The 23,687-nt window shown below is 46.1% G+C and overlaps 1 protein-coding gene across 2 annotated transcripts in view; it reads right to left on the reverse strand.

The window, feature by feature from the left end:
- SNX29 (sorting nexin 29) overlaps positions 1-23,687 on the reverse strand; it is a 593,868-nt gene that overhangs the window by 212,246 nt on the left and 357,935 nt on the right. For both annotated transcript variants that reach the window (XM_032145365.2, XM_032145366.2), the window contains exon 16: positions 5,332-5,448. In XM_032145365.2, coding sequence (XP_032001256.1) covers positions 5,332-5,448 — 117 coding nt within the window. The remainder of the gene's footprint in view (positions 1-5,331; positions 5,449-23,687) is intronic.

Consider the following 23,687-nt stretch of genomic DNA (forward strand, 5'->3'; position numbering starts at 1 on the left):
TCCCTAGTGAGATGAAACCGGTACCTCAAGCAGAAATGCAGAAATCATCCGTCTTCCGTGTCGCTGGGGCTGGGAGCTGGAGACCGGAGCTGTTCCTATTCGGCCATCTTGGCTCCACCCTCCAAAAATCTAATTTTTTAAGTCAGACCCAGAAGTGCCACTTCTCAGTGTGAGATGCTGGGAGAGTTGCATCATTTCTGACTCTCAGCTTTGTCTTCTGCAAAATGGCCATCATAATATTAATTACTATTAGGCCATGTGAGGATTAAATTACTAACATTCAAGAGGGAAGCCAAATTTTTGACTGATATCAATCAATAAATATTAACTACTAATATCAGCAGTCATTCATTTGTACAGGTTAATTGGGTTTTTTTATTATCCACAATGAGAATGATGCACTGATGTTGCTCTCCAAAAAATTGATCTACAGTGACAAAAGTCACCTACCATTTACCACCTGACACTGAACCTGTCCTAAGAAATGGGACCACTGCCTGGTTCCTGACTGCCCACTGAGCCCCTCTGCAAGGCTAGCCTTGGAGTAGGCTGGGACCCCTGGTGTTGGGCAGGGACAATGGAGAGGCTGGCCCACCTCCAAGACCTACCCCACTCACACTGGGAGACAGGTCAGGGCCAGGCCTCCATCCCCACATCCCACTGTCCTTTCTCAGAGGAGGTAGATTAGATGTTGCCCAAGTCTCTAATGTGCAACACAAGTGGCAGGGCCACTGCAGGGATGCTGGAACCTTGGCTGGCGGGAATGGGTAACATAAGGGGACCCCCTCTCCCATACCTATTCCTGCAATTCTCTAGAGCTGGTGTAGCTTGGAGAAAGAAAATGGGCTTTGTAATTAAACCTGAGTCTGAATCCAGGCTCTATTACATACACACTCACAGAATGACTGGAGGCTTCTCTGAACCTCAGTAAACCTGTAAAATGGAGATGATATCACCTCCCTGAAAGGGTTCTTAGTATACAACAGGTCCTTCCTAAATATGCTTCCTTTTAAGAAAACTGCTAACTACCTAAATAAGAAATCCACAAAAACATGTACAAAGTCTTGGAGCTGTCAGGAATTAGGGAAGCAAACTCAGTCAGGGACTGCACTATTAGGCTTTCAATATGGTAGGGGGTGGGGGGATGGGGATTACATTTGCACACTGGCCCCACTGAAACAAATGGGGTCTGGTGTGAACTGGCACCTGCAATAGTGCTTTCCTAGACCAACATTTATGAGCCTCCTGATGGAAACACACACCACCACCTGTGACATGGTTGTGGCAAAAAACCAAACCTGAAACTCGTCAAGCCTCCAGAGTGCATGACCAATTTAAAGGAAAGGTAAGGGACAGAGGAACATGACAAACATCACCATAGGACTGCAATTAGCAAAATCCTAACTGGGAAAACCTACAGTTCAAGGAGCCAAGTGTCTTCCACAATAATGACAAAAGAGACAAGGGAAAAAAGAGAGCGATAGCAAGGGAATCTACAAATTACAAGAGCCTGAAGAGGCACACCAACCAACTGCACTATATGAACTTTATCAGGGTCCTGATCAACACAAAGACATGGAAAACTCTATTGAGCTACCTGGAGAATACTGAACACAGACTGGGTATTTCATGATATCATGAAATTACTGTTAAAAATAGGTGTTAGGCCAGGTGCAGTGGCTCACGCCAGTAATCCCAGCACTTTGGGAGGCCGAGGCGGGCGGGTCACTTGAGGTCAGGAGTTTGAGACCAGCCTTGCCAAAATGATGAAACCCCATCTCTACTAAAAATACAAAAATCAGCCAGGCATGATGGTGAGCACCTGTAATCCCAGCTACTTGGGAGGCTGAGGCATGAGAATTGCTTGAACCTGGGAGGCAGAGGTTGCATTGAGCTGAGATCGCACCACTGCACTCCAGCCTGGGCAATAGAGCATGATTCAGTCTCAAAAAAATAAATAAATAAAATAAAAATAGGTGTGCTAATGGTATTGTGAATATATTTTAGCAGTAAATATTGGGTATTTATAAATGAAAGCATAAGATGGGTTGCATATACACCCAAATAATCTGAGTTGAGAAGTAACGAGCAGAGTATGAGCAAAGCAAGAATGACCTTGAGTTGATTATTATTGAGGCTGAGTGATAGGGACATGGGTTTTTGTTACATAATTCCCTCTGCTTTTACATATGTTTTAAATGCTCTACTTTTATTTAAAGTGAATGATTAAGCCATAGGCTAGGAGGGGATATGTAAAATACGTGTAAGTGCAAAGGAGATATAAAAAGAGTGAGAAAGCAAGAAAGCCAAATACTGTGCAGTAGAAAAATGGACAAAGGCTGTGAGAAGTCAGATGTGGAACCCAGAATGGGAAACAGGCAAATGAAAAGATGTTCAACCTCATCTGTGGTCAGGGAAACGCAAGTTAAAGCCATCTCATGAAAAAGGCATTGGTAGGTACGAGTGGGAAAACATGAACCATTTTCCTTCTGCTGTCATACCACAACCATCAACAAAGGCGACTTCTTGGGACAAAATGTATGGGGGTTTCTCCCTACCACCAAACAATCAGTTCTGCAGCGGACACCAGATGGGTGTCCTCTGATTCAATTCTGACACATCTACCTGGAGGTAGCATCAGATCCCACCTGGTGAGGCTCAGTCCCACAAGACCGCCCCTCACTTCTGATGCCAACCACAAGCCCCAGGTTGTTTCACCTGTGCTTCTGACTCACTAGCAATAAAATGCGGATCTCACAATCCCTTTCTTGGGCTTCATTAATTTGCTAGAGCAGCTCACAGAACTCAGAGAAACACATTTTCTGGTGATTATAAAGGATATTACAAAGGATATAGTGAAGAGATGCACAGGCCAAGGTATGGGACATGGTGCGGAGCTTCCACGCTCTCCCCATGTATCAACCTCCAGGAACCTCCACTTATTCAGCTACCTGGAAGCTCCCTGAATCCCATCTTCCAGGGCCTTTTATGAAGACATCACTGGATAACCAAGATTAACAACGTGATTGGATAAAAAGGGTATGGTCTAAGACTAACAGACTGAGTGGGGAGACCCTGCAAGGCCTGTCTGTCCAGATCCTTCCTGGCTTCTCTGTGCAGTATTCTTTCCTCCAGGGTGCGGGGCTGGACCCCTTCTGAAATGGGGGTCTTGTGACCTACAATCAGACAATATGGGTCAATTTCTTTACGGATAGCAGGGGAAGATTAGAGTCCTGCCTTGGGTAGAAAAAGGAAGAGATGAAAAGAGGGCAGGAGAAGGTCAGAGAGATTCTGTTTTCCGAGACCTTCTTCTGAGGCCTAAAGTGCCTCCAACATTACAACAAGGGCTATGGGAGTTATGGGCCAGAAATAGCAGAGGAAAACACAAATATATAAAATATCACAGCAGCGATGTGAAAGTGTCAGCAGGAACTTTTACACACAAACAGAGGGATAATAAATAGGTGCTTTTACTTTATAAAATGGCAAAACTCACTAAAGTTTAAGACGCCATACACTAAAACGCCGCAATTTCACACTTAGGTAGTGACCTTAAAGAAACGTTTGTGTAATGGACCCAGGAAGTGATAAGAGATGGCTGCTAATATCATAAAAAGATAGCAAACATTATGCATCTCCTGACAGAAAACACCACCCAACAACAGAGTCATATAATCAGCAAAATTAAACCTGAATTCAAGCTTCTAATTCAAGGAAATACAGGAAATGAAGTAGCATATCGAATCACACTACAGAGACACCATCAGCAAAACTGAGGTGGTAAAAACCTCTGTAAGGCAAATCCAGTGTCTTCGGTAAACAAATTATGAGAAAGAAGGGGAGAGAGAGAGATGAGAGAAGACTCTGTTGAAGAAAAGAAACCTAAGACAGTAGTGGATTCATAGAGGAACAAAGTAGAATGGTCGCCAAGGGCTAGGGGGAGTGGGGAGCAGGGACTGAGTGTTTAATGGGGACAGTTTCAGTTGGGGAAGATGGAAAAGTTCTGGAGAGGGGTGGTGGCGATGGCCTCACAATGTGTGAACGTACTTAATGCCACTCAACTGTACACTTAACGATGGTTAAAATGGTAAAAGTTATGTTAGGTATATTTTACCCTGATTTTTAAAATTTAAAGGAAAAGCAACATAGAGACATATTAACCAATTACAATGCATGGGTCTCACATGGATCCTGAATCAAAAAAACTATTCAAAGGTATGAGGCAATTGGAAATTTGAACACTGACTGTGAAGACATAAAGGAATTACTGGTAATGGGGGTGATAGGATATTGTATTTCTTTTTGTATTTTTAGAGATAAATACAAAGATGTCTATACATGAAATAATACCCAGGATTTGACTGAAATGCTATAGGAGGAGGAAGCAGATGTAGATAACCTGAAACACAATTGGCCATGACGGATAATTGTTCACCCACACAGCCTGCCTAAATGTGGGCATTTTACATAATAAAGAAGTTGTAAAATGAGGAAGCTATTATACATCTGCACAAAAGGACAAGTGTTAGATGCTCACGGCACTGTGGTTTGTAATAGCAAAATAGTGGAGACTTCCTAAATGTTTACAAAGACACGACTGAATCAAAAATATTGTGCTACTTCATTCAACAGAGAACTACAGAGCCAAGCAAGTAGGTGATCTAGATCAGTGGATCTCAACCAGGGGTGATTCTGCCAGGTTCTGAAATCCAGAGGACATTTGGCGATATCTGGAGACATTTGTGGTTGCCAAAACCTGGCGAGGTGAAGCTACTGGCCTCTAGTGGGTGGAACCCAGGGATGCTGCTGAGCATCCCATAATGCTCAGAACAGCCCCCACAGTAAAGAATTATACGATCCAAAATACCAGCAGTGCTGTGGTTGAAAAGCCCTATACCTGATGTATGTGGATTACTCCTCAAACCACAATATTAAATTAAAAACAAATGAGCAAAAACAAGTGGCAAACAGATATATACAAAAGTAATACCATGTAGGTAGAAGTTAAGAACACAAAACTAAGACTGTTTACTGCTCATGGAAATTTATCCATGCAGTAAAGTATGGAAAGATGGGCGGAGGGGGACTATGCCAATTTTAACTGTAGATGACTAGAAGGAGAAGCAGGAAATGTTGCTTCAACAGAACTTGTAACATTTTACTTATTCTACCCCCTCCCCACAAAAAATAAAAAGCAACTGTGGCAGAGGTGAATGTGGGCAAATCTGGCCAGTGGATGCACGGTTGCTTGCTCTGTTGGTCTCTGTGCTTTTCTACTGGGGAGTGGGCAGCAGAGGCTGGATAGACACACAGGGTTGGGGGAACACTCACCGGTCCCCGGAGATCGATGAGCTCCTGCCTCATCTGGGACACGAGGGCTTCCTTGGCCACCAGGGCCCTGTGCAGGCGCTCGTTGAACTCAATCAGCTCGCCATGCATCTCTGCGACCTGGAACACAAGCATCGAAAGGTGAGGCTTAGAGGCGGACATTCCCCAGGGACCAATTCCGCCTTCTCTGGACTCTCCTTCCTGACACCTGTCAGCAAAACATTCGCAGGCTGTTGGGGCTGGAGCCAATGACACTGCTTACCTGTGAACCATGCAATCACCCATAAGCTCAATGTGTTTGACCTGCTTCATACTGACACTTCAGAGTCAAAAGTATGAAGTTATGGTCCAAATAGGATAGTATCCGATCATGTTTGGACCTTGGGCTTTTTTTTTTTCTTTTTTTTTTTTTAAATAAGGTCTCGCCCTGTCAAGGTCAAACGTCTAACAAGGAACTGACACCAGAGCCCTGGCTATGCGCTGCGGTCCTGCCACTCCACTCTGCCCACATGCAACCCATTTGGGCCTGCTGTAAGCTGCTGAATCTTTCCAAATTGAATTATTCGATATTCTCAGCTGATCCCCAAGAAATAAAACCGGAGGTGACTATAGACGGTCTATAGTCAATGTACAGACTATTCAACTGTAATTTACTTAAGCATTTTAGAGAAATGTGAGATGTAATCCTGCTACACTCTCCAAGAACCCTGAAGGAAGAATCCTGCAAGCATCTTTAAGAGAAGTCCCCAGAATACCAGGTCAGGAAGATCCTTATCTAGGTCCCCAGCTCCCTGCCCTTCCCAAGACAGCACCCCTCCAACGCCCCAGGCCTCACCTGAGCACTAACTACACTGTATGCAGTGCAAAAACAATACCAGGCCATTTGCAATAAGTACTTTACATGAGCTATAGAAGACACTGTCAGAGTACAGGAGGGACACAGGGAGAAGCTCTGTGAAAAAACAGGGGTCACTAAATGTGTGTCTTATCTGAGGAGGAATAAAAGGGAGCCCTCTTTTTTTGTTGTTGTTGTATGAAAGGTAAGTCGCAGTGTGAAGGGTAAGTCACAGAAGAAAATCCACCAAGATATGAATGATAGCCAAAGGGGTATGTTTCCTTCTCATTCTTTCTACTTTTCCTTATTTGAGCTCCCATTCATCGTGAGAGAAGCCACTTAGACCCTTATAAAGAATTAAAATTCTTCATCTGAAATACAAGGGAGCCATTGTGCAATCAACATGAAATATATCAGGCTTCCATTAACTTGCTCTGTGAGTTCCCCTCCAAAGGTACCCCCTTCTATCCCTGAGGTACAGACGCTTTCAAACCAGTGTGAAATAGTAAGTGCAAATGACACAAAAGATACTGCAAGAACCATGCAATTAACAAAGGCAGAATAAGTCACTGAGCCTTTCTGCCAGCTTTTTTCTTTGTACAGATGTAAAATTAATATTCCTTTGTTGCCTTATTCCTTTTGGAGAAGAAAAGGTTGAGTCGATCATCTTTGGGCCTTTAACAAACAAATACAGTATTGCTCATAATGCCTATGTGTTCCCTCCACACAGAAATCACATGAACCCTCCACGAGCTTCCTCTAGGCTGTGAATCCATTCACCACCCAGCAAACCAGAAATCCACAGCTGCCGATATTACTGCTAAATACCTGCCAATGTGCCCCCACAAAATGTGAGCCTTAAATAAATGCCACTGCCATTTCCAAAGCAAAGCAGGGTTTTGTGTTTTGTTTCAGTTTTGTTTTGCAGTGAAAGCCAGAGTGTTACTGCAATTTCATAAATGCAGAAAACATCGAAACATCCCAGATACAAGTGGTGTTTACCATAAGCTGTCAAAACCCTGGTTCTCTTTTGCAGCCAGAAGAGCAGAACTTGACCACATCAGGCAAATCTTTCATTTCACTAGGGAATGAAAAGGAAAAATCCGATGCAACTTAAAAGACAAAATTTGATAAAATAATGTCCAGCAACCATTAAAACTATGATGTTCATTGTTACTAAGCTAATCTCTGAAACTGTGAGTTTTTATATCACATATCCCTACCTACAGCCATTGGTATAAACAGCTTTCATCTTACATAAACCATACTGAGCTTACTGTTCCTCGAATAACTATTTCCAAACTCCAGTATAACTAGAAATAAATTCAAGACTCAGAAAGAGCCTCAGAAGAGAGAATGTGAGATCACAAATAGTTCCTGTTATCACAAAAATAAAAGTAGGCTGCACAACCACTGCCTCTTGGAATTTTTATTAGGCTTTGAGGGCACTTAAGGGTTCTCATCTGACCTTCTTATTTTTCAACAGCCACAGAAAATAGCACAGAGAGAGAACAGGTGCCCTCCAATCCATTCTCCTCCAAGCAGGCACAATGATCTTCCCAAAGTAACATCTAATGTTGTCACCTGCTGTTTAATACTTTCAGTGCTTCCACTGCTCTAAGAGTAAAACCCAAACTCCTTCAAGATGCAGCCCCAGCCTTTCTCTCCAATCCCCCTTCTCCCTCTTGGGGTCTCACTAACTCACTCAGTCCCCACAGGCCTTCTCTGCTCCATAAACATGTTGAGCAATAAGAGGTCACCCTGCAGACAAGGAAGAGAAAGGTATGACCAGTGGAGGAAACTACAGGTGCAAGTGCTGGCACCAGAGGCTGGCAGGGAGGAGGCGGAGAGAGGTGGTTCAGGCGTCAGGCCTTGGTGCAAGATGGGCCTGGGCTTGATCAGTTACTGACAGTGTGTGTGTTCTGGTGTGAGCCTGTGGCTGTGCATCTATGAAATGGGCATTAAAAACCACACCCATTTCACCAGGCCACTGTGAGGATGGCAAGAGAAGCTGCACTTAGCAGGCTTGGCAGCACATCTGGGGCAGGATAAGTTCCCAGTGGATGAGAGCTGGTTTTATGTCGTGGGTGATCATGACAGCAGACATGGAGGAAGTGGCGGACAAGTAGGTCTCCAGGGGCCAGATGGAGAAAGGCCATGACATGCCACATCAAGGAGATAGAAATGCTGTGGGGAGCACGCAGTGTGCCCCGAAGCAAGAGCACCACAGAGTTGCTAACCATCTTCCAGGCACAGTGCTAGGATCTTAGGGAGGCGGAAGGACAGCCACACAGTTCACATCCTTTGACGTTTGGTAAATTATGATAGAGTCACTCGGAGACAAGACAGAGTGTCAGGGAAGGCCCACCCCTCCAAGAGTTAACATTCAGGAGTCACTTATCTAATGAGCCTTGGCACATGCCAGGCAGCCTCCCATGCCATATCCAATGCCTATATCCCCACCAGGCACTTGTGTCCTGACATCATCAGTTTGAGAGTCTGATGTGCTTCTTTCTACCCTCAGTTGTTATATTTCAAGAAAATTAATCAATGTGCAGGTAGTTAAGGAGGAGATGCCATTTGACAACACTATGACAGTGACAAAACAAAAGCAAATGCCAGGTGGAGATACACTGACCAGGGCTGACACAGCCACAAACCCAGCCCAGCAAGGGACAGAGGACCAGGAATGAAGCCTTGATTCTCCAAAAGGCCCAAGGACACCACCTAGCCAGTAGAAGTTGTGGTTCTGAATTTGTGCTTGGAAGGTGCACAACTTATCAGTTAATGAGGTGCAAAGACTACGCGTCATCATCTGGGTTTCATCTTTTGGGCTGGAGAGAAGGTAGAAGATTCAAGAAGTTTAAGTAACTTGCCTATTTGGCAACGTCTATGAAATTTTTTAAATCACTCACCTTTGATTTGACAAATCATGGCTGGGCAGAAATCCTGCCTCTCTACTTGCATGTGAGCTCAAAACACAAGTTTAGCTCCAAATGTATGGGATCCACCTCAACGCCTGTCAAAGGGGACTGGGTAAGTATCTCAGGATTCCACTACTCCCCTGCCCGCTGTTCCCTTGGCAGACAGCACTAATCAATCACTGTTCCTCAAGAAGATACCTAGACAGCCATAACCAACCAATCAGTGTGTTGACCAGCAAGATGATGCCTATTTGGTAGCCCTGGCCTAAAAGATGGGGGAAAGCACCACCAAGAAGGTGACATTTGAGTTGGGCTTTGGAAAATGATGCCTTCGGAGCTTTAGGAGATGGAGCAATTCCTTTCAGCTGGAGTATCAGGAAAGATGATCTCCAAAAATAATGTAGCTGTGAGAAAACTTTTAAGTCTGTGAAAATACCAGGAATTATCATAATTACCTGCCAAATCACGAAAGGATTATAAATTTTTCAAAAACGCCTCTGGCATTTCCTTTCATATCAGAATGTTCCCTCCATCTAATCACATTCAAGTAAATCATGCTTCACCCTCCTCCAGCTAACAAATTAGATGCTTCTTGATTAATTAGATCAAGACACCCCCTAAAATTTCAATAGCAACTGAGGTTCTTTGGGGGGGTCACATACTCAAAACTCTCCAAGATTATTCACTTCGATGCCTTAGAATCTGTTAAGTTTTATAAAACTCACAACCTGTTTTGTGGCCCAGTTTACTCTGGTTGTGGGGAGGGGCCTGAAGCCTCTTTCTGTGATGATGGCATTGCACCTGTCTAGTTAAAAACTGAACCTAGACAGCGCCCACTTTGCGTTCACATGCTCTGGAGCACCAACTAAGTGTCAGGCCTCTTACAGGCATTAGGTGCACCAGCTCATGTAATTCCTGCAACCCCCCTGCAGGGCCAGCATGCTTCCCTTATCAATGAGACACAGGGAGGTTGGCTTATAAGCCTCAAATGTCAGGGCAAAGAAGTGTCAAAGTGGGGAATTGAACCCACACCTTAATGGCCCTACTATCTGTGCTCCTTGCACTCCCTCTTGGGATATGGTAGGAAGCTGATCCCTTTGGTGGTTAAGGACAATTCGTTTGTACTGCAGAGTAGAGTGCAGTGGCATGGTTTGGACTCGTGGCTCCCAACCCAAGCCGATCACTAGTCACTGAAGGGCTTCTGAAAAATGCGGATTTCTGGGTCTTGGCCCCTGAAATTCCGATTCAGTAGACTCAGGTGAAGGACCTCAAAGAAATATTTTTTAAAGCCCGCAGTGCCTACAATGATCAGTCAGAGTTAAGAGCCACTCGTAAACACAAAGGGAGCATTTCATAGACTCAGCTTTGAACGGCAGTTGGGCCATTCCCTACTTGTAGGAAACAGTTTTCCTGTTCCTCATCTGCAAAACGGGGACGTCGCAGAAGCTCCTCCACTTGTCAGCTCTCCACCTCTGAACTCTCGCTGATGCGAACAAAGCCACAAGCCAGAAGAAAACGGCATGAACCCTGCCTGCCCACAGCAGATGGCGGTACAGTCATCCCTCGGTATGCGTGGGGGATTGGTCCCAGGACTCCACACGGATAGCAAAATCCACGGACACTCCAGTCCCTTCTATAAAATGGTGTAGTATCTGCAACAGAACCTACACACCTCCTCCTGTATACTCTAAATCTTCTCTCAATTACTTACAGTACCTGATATGATGTAAGTGCTATGTAAATAATTGTTGTACCATATTGTTTAGGGAATAAAGAAGGAAAAAAGTCTATACATGTTCAGTAAAGATGCATTCTCCCCACCCGGTATTTTTGCTCCTCAGTTGGTTGAACCACAGATGCAGAGTCACAGCTACAGAGGGCCAACTGTAACTGTCACATGCAGTGTTGCCACCTCAGTAATGACACGGCAAGTGTCACACACACACAGCAAGTGACTCTATGACAGTGACATGCACAGGGTGGCCCACAAACTGGTGTGGGTGTGCCACCTGTTTTCTGCCAGTATGAGACCAGAGGAGGAAAGAAACTGGAAGCAAGCATTTAGAAATGTTTCAAGCAATTTCATATTGCTGTGAAACACAGGAGCTTCAGGGTTTTTCTACATTGTTTTTTGGTAATTTATAAAAATATCAGTCTGCAATGGATTGAAAGTTTTTTTAAAAAAGAAAACGGGTTCTCATGGTTTGAGAAGCACTGATCTACGAGTGCTGTGTTTGAAGCAATCTCTTCATTAATAATTACGAAAAACAAGGATAAACAATAATGAAAAAAAGCCAAACTACAGTCACGTTTGGATAAAATTCAAGACAGTTGAAAAGAAAAACGAGATAAAACCAATGCTATCAACACCTGCCCTTCTTTTAGATACATATACAAGTATCCCTTATCCAAAATGCTCGGGGCCAGAAGTATTTTGGATTTTGAAATTTTTGGATTTTGGAGTATTTGCATTATAGTTACAGGATGAGCATCCCAAATCTGAAAATCTGAAATCCAAATGCTCCAATGAGCATTTCCTTTGAGCATTATGTCAGCCTCAAAATATGCTGACTTCCAGAACATTTGGAATTTGGGATTTTTGGATTTGGGATGCTCAACCTGTACATTGTCTTACAGCGTCCATTTAGCCTTGAAAACTAAGAAAACTAGAAATGTTCATTGAAATAATGGGTGTCCAGATCAAGTACTAGACACACAGTCACAGGAAATCCTCATGGGATTCTAGTAGCCATAGCTCTCTTTGACCTTGGCACTGTGGGTCCAGGGAGTGACAGAGAAATCCGAATCCGAGTTATTAGGGCTCCAAAGCCCATGCTCTTCTGGTCACATGGCCTTTCAGGCAACACATAAATAATCCAGGAAGAGAAACACGGTGCCCATTTGAGGAAATGTGGCTTGGGGAGGCAAGTGGCCTGTCTAAAGCCATACACAGTTTATTTTACTCCCTAACAGAGCCACGACTGCACACCAAGCTTCCTGCTTTTAATTCAGTGCTCTCTGCTCCTCTACTGGGAGGCCACAAGACTTTTAAACAAGCTGAGGAATGGAAAAGTGTTCTGTAAACTGAGTGCACTGTCTTCCCGGAGGGGCGATGGTGACAGTGTGGAGGGGCGGACAGGCTCAGGGGGCACTCCCTGCGCACCAGGAACGTTCCAGGTCCTCTCCGAGCAATACTCACCTGTACCCTACAACTCCCCTGGGAGCTGAGTGGTGTTACTGTCCCTAATTTTGTAGCTAAGAAAACTGAGGCACAGAAAGGGTGTGCAACTTGTCCAAGGCCACACTGGAAGTAAGCAGCAGAAATGGGATTCGGATTCCCGAACCTGTGTTCTTGGTCACACTCCTCTCTCCTCCCTCTCAGCATACGCCATCACTGTGATGCTGACCTAGCATCTCAAGGCACTAGTGAAGAGCAGAGGACCTGGAAGGGTGCTGAGCCAGGGATGGAGGGCTGGGAGCATCTTAAAGGTAAGGGAAACTATCACACACACACACACACATACACACACACAGAGCAGGGGAAAGGCGCCGTCAACGCCACAGCGAATGGCTGCCATCAGCAGGCAGAGGGGAAAAGCCATGTGGGCTCTGGCTGCTCCCACATCCCCCTCAGGGGGACCCTAGCAGTAACGGAAGGGGCGCCTAGAGTACGTAAGAACCTCGGCCAATGCAAGGCCAAAGGAGACTCCCACAGAAGAGTCTAGGGGCTCCCCAGCAGCTAGGGTGAGCCTTCTCCAAAATGGTTTCTGCCTCAGGTGAAGGCAACGCCGACAACAGCTTCAAAAGAAAATCCCAGCATGAAGACATTCCAGGAGACTGGCAGACATGACTTCCGGATATTCCATGTCAAGGAGAAAAATGAGGCCCTGGAGGTCAAATCCAGGTCCTGTCTACTCACTGCTGGATGACCTTGTGTAAAGAATCACACATCTTTGATTCCTCGTATCCTATTTTTTACATTTTGTTTTCCAGAGACAGGGTCTTATTCTGTCGCCCAGGCTGGAGTACAGTGGTGCAATCACAGCTCATGCAGCCTCGACCTCCTGGGTTCAAGCAATCCTCCTGTCTCAGCCTCTCAAGTAGCTGGGACTACAGCCATGTGCCATGTGCTCAGCTTTTTTTTTTTTTTTTTCTTTTTTTTTTTTTTGGGTGAAGACAGGATATGGCTATGTTTCTCAGGCTGGTCTTGAACTCCTGGACTCAAGGAATCCTCCTGCCTCAGCCTCCCAAAGTGCTACGATTACAGGCATGACCCACCACACCCAGCTCTAATTCCTGGTATTTATTTGTCAAATGACGTTACTGTCACCTATCATACAGGTTTGTCATGAGGTACAAAGGGATGAAAGAGCTCTCGGGCAGTCACCAGTACCTGCCATGATGCGGACAGGATGTAACAGACTGAGCACCTGCTATGGGTCTGATAGCACTCTAAGTGTTTTACATATTAGCAGACATTACAAGCCTGGGAGGTGGATATTTACCCCCATTTTACAGATGAGGAAAACTGAGGCTCAGAAGGGTGACTCAAATGTCCCAAGTCATGCAGTCTGGAAGGGAGGGAGGTGGTCAGTCTGGCTCCAGAGCTCATGGTCCTGCATTTCCCATCTTTGGAGTCTTTCCTGTTTCTTTCTTCCTTCCAATCCACCTTTTGTTTTGGTTCTGCTGTGGGGAGGGCTGGCCCCAGGAAGTTATTCAGGCTTGCCCTGATGAGCCAGGTGCCCTGGAATCTCGGGACTCATCCTCCTCAATGATGCACCATAAAGCCACCATGTAATAAAATCAACTGAGACCGGTGGGGCAGATGATCCTGAAGTGCCACCGAGACAGTGCTGTGTGGGCTCTGTCTGCAGAACCACTAAGCAGAGGCTTGTAAGTAATCCTGGTGATAACTTCACATTTCAAAGGCTCCCTTGATCACCTCTGCAACAAGCCCCTCTGCACTCAGAACACTGAGATGGCGAGAGGTAATGCTTACACACATCAGGATGGGATTACAGTTTAAAGAGGGACAACACCCACACTAACAACAGCTCAATTAGTAAGGGGACGCCTCTGAGAAGCAGAGGTTTAGGTGACTGTCATAGCTTGGCCACAGGGCTGCCAGGTCTCAGGCCCCAATGTTGGTCATCATTTCTCCCGACATGTGGTCTTTCAGAATATACACAGGCAAGCCAGGGAGGAAGCCTTCACAGAGTAGGAGCTGCTACCCGCCTAGAGACACTGATGCTCTCCTGGCCCCCACCAACAGCCCTCCAAGAGCCAAGGCAGAATCCACAGAAATGACCATGTTACAATGGCAGCCGACACCTTCCTGGTGGTTGGTGAGCAATGACAGGGGAAAGAAAGCAAAAAACAAAACCTGGAGCCCCAGCCCTCTGCTGAAAGGTGAGTTCCTCTAAGAAGAACACACAAGAGGCACTGATGCAGCTGTGAGGGTCTTTAAGTGGATTCCCCGATTCAAACCTGTCCTGTGAGAGCGGTACGGGAGAGGGTGTGTGGTGTGGTGCAAATACCAGAGGCAGGCCGTTTGGGATTAAAACCCACCATCCCTGACTTTCTAGATGTGACTTTGGGCAACGTACCTCCACCTCTCTGGGTCTCAGATTCTCATCCACAAAATTACATTAACAACAATGCAAATTTCAAAGGACTTTTGTGAGGTTTAAATAATAAAAGAAAGAAGTGCTTAACTTAGGGTTACATAAAGTACTCCACAAATGTTCATTACCATGATTATCCATTTAAGAGGCACCAGCAGAAGTATCCAGTACCACTGGTCCTATAGAATCTACATCCTGCATCTCTCCAAGGTCTGTCCCCGCTCCTCCATCCTTGTTGCCAAACCTAGGTTCAGAAGCCCCCTCCCACCTAGACAAACACCACTGCCTCCCTGCTGCCCCCGCCGCCAGCTGACGCTCAAATGATCTTTCTAAAACCCAGGATCACACCCCTTTACTGCTTAAAACCCTTCAATAACATTTACAAACTAGATTGCATGATGTCTGCAATTTGCTTCAAAATAATACTAGGAGTGGCAGCGCGGAGTGGGGAGTGGGACTGGCTTGGGTTGGTGGCTGCTGAAGCTGACGGGACTGTGTGCTGGGCAAACAGAGGTGCATTCTACTATTCTGTCCACATTCACATTTGTCCACAATCCAAACATAAAAAGAAATTATTCAATGGCTTTCCACTAATTTTCTTGGCATGGCATAAAAGCAACTGGTGGGAGAGGAGGTGGGAGGAGAGGGAAGAAAACATTTCAAGAGAAGGACCGACATGGATGGAACAAGAATACGGCTGCACCCCCACCTTCCCACCATGCGCACATCCTAAAATTCTATCCACCCTTCACAATGTCACTCAAATCTCAGTTGATCTCCTGCCCAACGCCTTTGATCCATTCATCCACCTCCTCCATAGATCATCCCCCAGTAGTAGTGGCAACAACAGTTACTGTTTTCTGAGCACTTACTACATGTCAAGTACACCATGTTGGACATAAAGTCTCTTTCGTGCAATCAAAGTAAGTGCCCCGACTGGCCACAGCCCCATGACATCTGAGTTCAGTGACTAGAGCACAGCTAGATAAAGCTCCCACTGGTACCCCCAGAGCCATAAGCTGTTGTGCAGTGTACAACCTGCAAAACTGCACACAGAAGCCTTAGACATCATAACAGGTGCTGGTGTTGTTCCTATTTTATATGGGAGGAAACTGAGGCCCACAGGGACTAGAACACTTGCCCATGGTCACATGGAGATGGCTGCAGTAGCTAACGCCCAGACCCATGTTCTATCTGTTACATGAGGCTCCCCCAGAATTAGGCGTAGCACGCACTTCTGCAGATGGTAATGTCTCCTGGGCAGTTCACAGCTATAGCGCAGAGCACAGGATCTTACCCAACTCCACGTACGTTACTAGGGATCACTGCCAAAGCCACTGACAACACCAGACACTTGTAGGGCTTATTTCTGCTGCATGGATTATGGGAGGGTCAACGGAAAAAGGGGCAGAGGCCTCTTTCCGTAAACATAGCATATGAGGTGGTTTACTTGGCACCACACGATGGGTGTAATTATAGTCCCATCACAAGCACAAAACACGGTGCTCGGCTAGGCCTGTGAAAATGGGGCCGGAATTACTTTAAAAGGCTCTGCTGGCCTCTCCTTTCAAAAGGACAGGCTGGCTTGCAGAGGATGGCTATTACTTCCCAGGACCTGGGAGTTAGAAGGCAGCGCAGCGTTGGCCTCCTCTCCTCCCCAGCACAGAAGGCCTTCTCCAGCCGGCTGGGCAGGCAGCCCAGGAGGAAAAAGAGGAAGAGGAGGATACAGTGAGGCCACTGTCATTAACAGCAAACATTTACTGAGCATGTATTGGACACCAGACCCAATCCTAAGCCCCATCCTTGTGTTAACTTATCCATACAAGGCCTGTCCATGGCTCCTTCTCGAGAAACTTATCTTCAATATCTGAAAATTTTCAGATTCATTCATTCATTCCACAAACATCTATTGAGCATCTACCATTTGCAAAACCCTGTTTTAACACTATGGATACAGCAGCAAACAAGAAAGACTCTTGCCCTCGTGGCTTCTATATTCTAGCTAGTGGTTCCATCTACAAATTGAGGAAACAGAGGCTCGTGGAGGTTTAGTCCTAGGCAAAGCTAACACTGAAGGCCATGGGATTGGAACCAGAGTTCTTTCTCACACCACCATGCTGGACAATCTCTCTCTGCTCTGGGGTTATTTTATAAACCCTCTCCCTTTGTGAGGTTGTATTAGTCTGTTCTCATGCTACTCATAAAGACATACCCAAGACTGGGTAATTTATAAAGAACAAGAGGTTTAATGGATTCACAAGTTCCACATGACTGGGGAGGCCTCCCAATCTGGCAGGAGGCAAAAGGCATGTCTTATATGGCGGCAGACAAGAGAGTGAATGAGAGCCAAGAGAAAGAGGAAACCTCTCACAAAACCATCAAATTTCATGAGACTCACTACCATAAGAATAGTAGAGGGGAACAACCTCCATGATTCAATTATCTCACACTGGGTCCCTCCCACAACATGTGGGAATTATGGGAGCTACAACTCAAGATGAGATTTGGGTGGGGACACAGCCAAACCATAGCAGAGGTCAAATGCACCTCCCTGCACTGGCCTGGCAGCACTAATTCATTTGCTTATTCAGTCATTCATTCATGTTTCTTCATTCGTTCAACAAACATTTATTGAACGACAGTGTGCCAGGCACTGATCTTAGCTCTGGGCATCAGTGTGACAAGGACCCTGCCCCTGCCCCTGCCGTCACAGAGCTCCCTATCTCATGGGGATCTAGGTGGTCAATGGTTCTCAAAGTAGCCAGTGGCATAGCAGGAAGACTAAGGTCCCTGGGAAAACGAAGGGGAGGCAGCTACCCATCCTGGGGCTTGTAATACTAAGCTGAGGCCAGAGGCAGGCAGAGGTCAGCCGGCAGGAGGCATGAGAACAGGTTCACACCCAAGCCCCATCATGCATCTGCTCCCATTTCCTCGGCTATAAAGTGGGGCTCCATCATATCAAGCAGGATTTTAAACATGGTTAAGATGTGACTTCAGAGCAGCCAGCCTGGCACAGGGCCTGGGGCAGCTTCTTCTTATCCCCAAGAATAGGTTGCTGGACCCAGGAAGTTACTTAGTACCGTGAGGCTAACACTAGCACACCAATTCAGAAGCTTTTCTGGAAAATATTTCACCCTGAAGTGCTGCTTTTCCATTCATTTTGCAAGGTGCTGGAAAGCACAGGCTTTCATATAAAGATGTAAATTCTGAAATTATGTGGCTCTTTGTCGTGTTCTCATGTCTTGAGCAATCAGTGGAGGCTGGCGCATGTTTTTAATCATATTCCTTTCGAAGTAACACACAGAGACCTCCTGAATATTTCAACCACGGGCTCAATAAATTATGTTCAAGTTTCAAGAGAAAGACAGTAAATGAGAGAACATTAAATTTTATGAACATCAAAATGTTGTTTTCCTTTGAAAGTCTCTTTCTCATACCCAACAGCATTCCCGTAAAGCTGCCAAGAGCCTCCTTCAGGTAACGTTTGGCTTGCTCCTCCCAGGAAGGGGTACGCAGCCATTCATGTGTGCCAAGTAGTAATTCGTGAACACCAGCACCCGGACAGAGGAAAGACTGTGCTCAAATGTGAACGAGCACTGTGGGGTAGTGGTCTGGGGGATGAACTTGGCGCTGGATGGCCAGGATTCTGTCCCAGTCTGCCAGTAACTTGCTGGGTGACCTTGGGTAAATCATTCAACCTCTCTGGACCTCAGTTTCCGCATCTGAAAAACGGTGGCCATAGGAGCTTTTACATGATAGCGTTGTTATGAGGACTAAATGAGCCAATACACAACTCAAGCTTCGTAAAAGACACAAGATTCTGATTCTTACAGCTTTGATTGACACACAGAACTGGGTACATCCCTACAACTTCCTTAAGCCCCACAGACATTACAATGGAAAGACGAGATGGTATAGTTTAAAACAACAACATGGAATTTAAAGGGCTTGAATCTGGGACCACACTTCACTGGCTGTGTCCCATGAACAGGGGACAGCTCTGAACACCCCTAAGCCTCATGGTTTCACCAGCAACATGGAGACTGTAATCTCTTCTCTCCACGGGACACTGAACATATGACTGAGATCTTGTATGTCAAAATGCCAAGCATACACTCTTGCCCTCAGGAGGCATGCAGCAGACATCTGTGACTTTTCTTCCCTTGCAGAGGGCAACAGGCAATAAAACTTTTTCTCTGGGTGACTCATATCCCCATGATATACTCAGTGAAGGTAAGTGCAAAAGTATCACAACGCTTCCCTGCCTGGGCCACCCCCAAAAGAGTGGCTCATCAAACGTGATCTTCTTCTGTTTTCTATTCAACAGTCAGCATTACAAGACCACAGCTACCTCCCAGAATCTGGGAGAGGTAAAACAGTTCACGTTCTCAGCAGCATCCATGAAGCCGGGGTCTCCAGCCTAAATTTCTTTACTTCCTGGCACAAAAAACTGTGCTGGAAATGACCTGGCAGCTACGGAGTCACTAGCCCACAGCTGCTCTAATCCCTACAATGGGAATGTCATGGAGACAACAAGTGCGTCCTTGTGGCAGAGATACTGGTGCTCACCATGCACCCTACCTGCTCCCTAAGCTTCCCAGCCCCCTCTGCACAACAGGGCACAAGCTTTTGACTTAGGGCCAATGAGCTCCAGGTGGAAGTGACAAATGTTTCTTCTGAGTCACAGCACAGGACTGCTGGCGTGTGACCCTGCACCATCCCTTCCCTGTCACACTAAGTGAGAAAGCCATGGTGTGGCTACAAGATGGGAGCCTCTGTCCACCTAGATTTCTGAGTCACTATGTGGAGCAGAACGGTCCCACTGTTGCCCTTGGGCAACCCATGTTGGACACATACGAACAGGAAATAAGCTTTTATTTTGTTAAAGACCGAGATTGAAGATCATTTGTTACTATGGCAGAACCAACCCTATTCTGACATCTGTCAACTTGACAACCCTCTATCTTCCTAGCTCTCTCACAATGGGCTTGAAAGTCTGAGGAAAGGCACAGAGGCCAAAGACATTTGTTAAAGGCAGCTTTGCAACAGCCACAGGAAGTAGGTATCATGATATCCTTTTACCCAAGAAGAAACTGGGCTCAGACACATTAAATCATTTGTTCAAGGTCATACAAATCACAAGTGAAGTCAGAATTTGAACCCAGGTCTATTAATCACTAGACTTGTATTCTGTCTACTATCTGGGCCCAGGCAGTACTTTCTAATGAATTTGTCTGTGAAAGCCCCAAATACAATTCAAATCTCTCCTTGGGCTCCAACAATAATAGTAACCATAGGTTGGATGCATTCCACAGGCCAGACACTCTTCTGGGTCCTTTATCAATATTCCTTCACTGTAATCATCACGTCTCTTCAAGGCATTATGCTCATTCTACAGGTAAGGAAATAGGGGCTTAGAAGAGACTGTAGGATGAGTTCTCATAACCTCATGGTGAAGTAAATAGAGGAAAGATGCCAGCGGTGACAGACGAAGGATAGGGGCCCCTTTAGTGGATGGAAGGCAAAGACTCCACGTAAAAGGCTATAAAGCGGGACACCGAGGAACACTCTCCACTGGAGGATCCCAGGCCTTCAAGAACCCACAAAGATGCTTCAATGCCCAAGATACCACATTCTCAGGGTGACCTAATCAGACTCTTAGAGATGTTTCCTGCCGGGGTTGTGAAAGAGAGACGGGGGAGATCATCCCTTCTGGTCTCTCCCAACTGTTCTCGCAGTTCTAGCCTCTTGTCTACCTGGCCACCAGGTGCGAGTTACTGAAATAACCTCACACTGCCCCCAAGTGGTCACTGTGCTCCAGATGACTCAGACGAACGTTTCCAGAACTCCAAACACAAATTTGTTCAATGCAAAACCATGCTCTTCCCATTCTGTCTCCCACATCCATCCATCCTTACTACTACATGCCACGCACTGTCTAGACACTGGGGATACAACAGGGAACAAACAGATAAAAGCTCCTTCCTCCTCTGAGCTTACATCCTAGAGCCCGAGGTTACGAATGCTTATTGACTGAGGAACATTGTCTTTATGCCCCGTTACAGAGAATAGGACTTCAAACAAAAGGTCGGGCTTCAACAGAAATTCTCCTTCCTTTGCAGAGACCAGATTCTGCATCTGAGAAATTAACCAGGATTTCTACAGCTGGATTCCATTCTAGTTAGTTTCTCCAGGGAAGGAGAAGGGGAGGAGGATAGGGAAGATGAGGAAGATGACAATGATGATGATGATGAAGACAAAGATGAAAAAGAAAACAATTTTTGGCTAAGAAACTAAACCTGATCATTATGTCTTGGATTTAAATCTAAAAAGTGATCGTCTCCAATTCCTCATTTGATGCTAAAAGACCCTTTTTCAGTGGCCCTCATGGTGAACATCTCTCTTTTTCTCTCTGCCCAAGATGAATTCCCCTCTTTTTCAGCTAATGGAATCCTGCTTTTTCTTAAGAAACCACCTCTCTTCCCAGTGGTATGGGGAAGCTGACCAAACGCCCCCACTGACTGGTGGCCACGTGCCCTGGCCCTGCCAATCACTGTATTTCATCCTTTGGCCACCATGACTGGTTCAGGGATGGCAGAAGACTCAAGTCAGGCTGATGAGAGTCAATTCCAAGAGTTTTGTTAGAGCTACTAGGAGAGAAAACCTCTCTTCATGACCAGAATTGCTAAGCTCATAGGACGTAAGCCTGGAGCTGCTAGGATTCATCACATAGAGAGAGGCTTCCTAAGAAGGAAGAGCACAAAAAAGCAAGCAGAGAGCAACAGAAGGAAGAGAACATCCACATTTGCTCATCTGACCTCTGGATGCAACCCTGCTGAAGGTTACACCAATCCTTGGATGTCCTGTTTTCATCAATCAAAAAGCTTCATTTTTTCTTAAGCCCAGTTTGAGTTTTCTGTCATTTGGATTAGAGTCCTGACTCACAGAGCCACCAAATAACTGCCCAATTTCTGCTTGAACACCTCCACTCACAAGAAACTCACTACCCATCACCTTTTTTTTTTTTGGAGACGGAATCTCACTGTGTCACCCAGGCTGGAGTGCAATGGTGCAATCTCAAGTTACCACAACCTCTGCCTCCCAGATTCAAGAGATTCTCCTGCCTCAGCCACACAAGTAGCTGGGATTACAGGCATGCGCCACCACGCCCGGCTAATTTTTTTTTTGTATTTTTAGTAGAGACGGGGTTTCACCATGTTGGCCAGGCTGGTCTGGAACTCCTGACCTCAGGTGATCCACCTGCCTCAGCCTCTCAAAAAGCTGGGATTACAGGTGTGAGCCACCATGCCCGGCTGCCACTTATCATGAAACAGTGACGATGACACATGTCTCTTTCCATTGAATTCAAAGTCGTCTGTGGATAGTCCTAGGATAGCCCATGACGGCCACAGGGGGAACAAGTTTAACCTCTCCCTCCAGGTGACACTCCTTATCTGGGGGACTCTAAGCTGCAGGGCAGTATCATGAATCCTCCATCTGGAAACACTGTTACGATTTTGGGCCATATGTTGTTACACATGTTTCTTTCAACCTCTTTCAATCAATAAATATTCCACAAGCGCCTCCCACGTGGAAGGTGGATCTCGGGATGGGGATGGGGTAGGGGGCTGCAGAGACAGATTCCATAGAGTCTCAACTCCCAGGCCCCTGCCATCCAGGAAGGCAACAGGTCAAGGATGATGTCCCTTATCAAGCTAGCCATTTCTGATTTGCCCACGGGGATATGGTATGCGCTGTGGGTTCTGGGAGACCTGGTGTGAATGCTACTGTGTGACCTCACACAAATTATACGGCCTTTCTGAGACTCAGTTTTCTCATCTGCAAGTGGAAACTTTAATGATACAGATTTCCTGAAGCTGTGAGGAGAACGTGACACCCCTTGTGGGGCCCTGTGCACGACGCCTGATGCACGGTGAGAACCTAAGAGGGGATGAGCTTCCTTGTTCCTGGGAATACCTCCCAGCGGGAAGGTGGCCAAGGAAGTCAGTTCCTCTGCTGGTCCGGTCCCCGATGGGCGTCCTTATTTACCCCCAGGGTTCTGAACATCCCCAGGGTTCTGAACAGAGTGTACTTCCCTTCCTCGCCCAACCCCGGGGCTCATGAGTTGCCTCCACATTGCTTAATAAAGTCCACTGGACTCCAACACTTTCCTTTTCAAAGAAAACAAAAGCCGTGGCTTCGGCAAACTGCAGAGGCAATGTCTGGCCTAAACAATTGATCTGCCTCCCACCTCTCTAATGACTCAGCCCCAGAAAACACTGATGACACATTAGGGAGAAATCTACTTATGCTAAGAAAATAAGTCAAACACCGATTCCAGGATGCACTGAATAGCTCCAAATGTAGGTGCTTCATCGGCTCCTCTGGCAGCCGCTGAGAAGAGAACCTGGATTCAACCCAAGGACCGCAGCACTTTCAAGGTGAAGCGGCAGTGACAGGGCCATGGAAGTGTCACCTGACCGTTCCTCGGCTGCAGAAACTTCCACTTGCAACCTGTTTGCTTCTTTGGAGCTTTTATACTCAGGACCTAAAGAGGACTGTCCCAGACTTGAGATGATGAGGGAAGATGCTGACGGCAGCAAAATCCCAAGGTTTCTCCATGAGACCATCGTCCTCACTCAGCCAGAGAAACCACGCCATCACCGTCACTGAATGACAATCCTTCCCTTTGTCAATAAAATCTGGGGCAAATGGGTCACATGTTTGCAAGTATTCTTCTTCAGAGTGAGATTTGTGACCAGGTGCAGTGGCTCACACCTGTAATCCTAGCACTTTGGCAGGCCGAGGTGGGCGGATTGCTTGAACCCAGGAGTTCAGGACCAGCCTGGACAACATGGTGAAACCTCGTCTCTATAGAAAATATAAAAATTAGTTGGGCATGATGGTACGTGCCTGTAGTCCCAGCTACTGGGGAAGCTGAGGTGGGAGGATCACTTCAGCCCCGGAGGTCGAGGC

The sequence above is a fragment of the Hylobates moloch genome, unplaced genomic scaffold (genome assembly GCF_009828535.3).
Source record: "Hylobates moloch isolate HMO894 unplaced genomic scaffold, HMol_V3 SCAFFOLD_23, whole genome shotgun sequence".
In the NCBI taxonomy this organism is placed as follows: Eukaryota; Metazoa; Chordata; class Mammalia; order Primates; family Hylobatidae; genus Hylobates; species Hylobates moloch.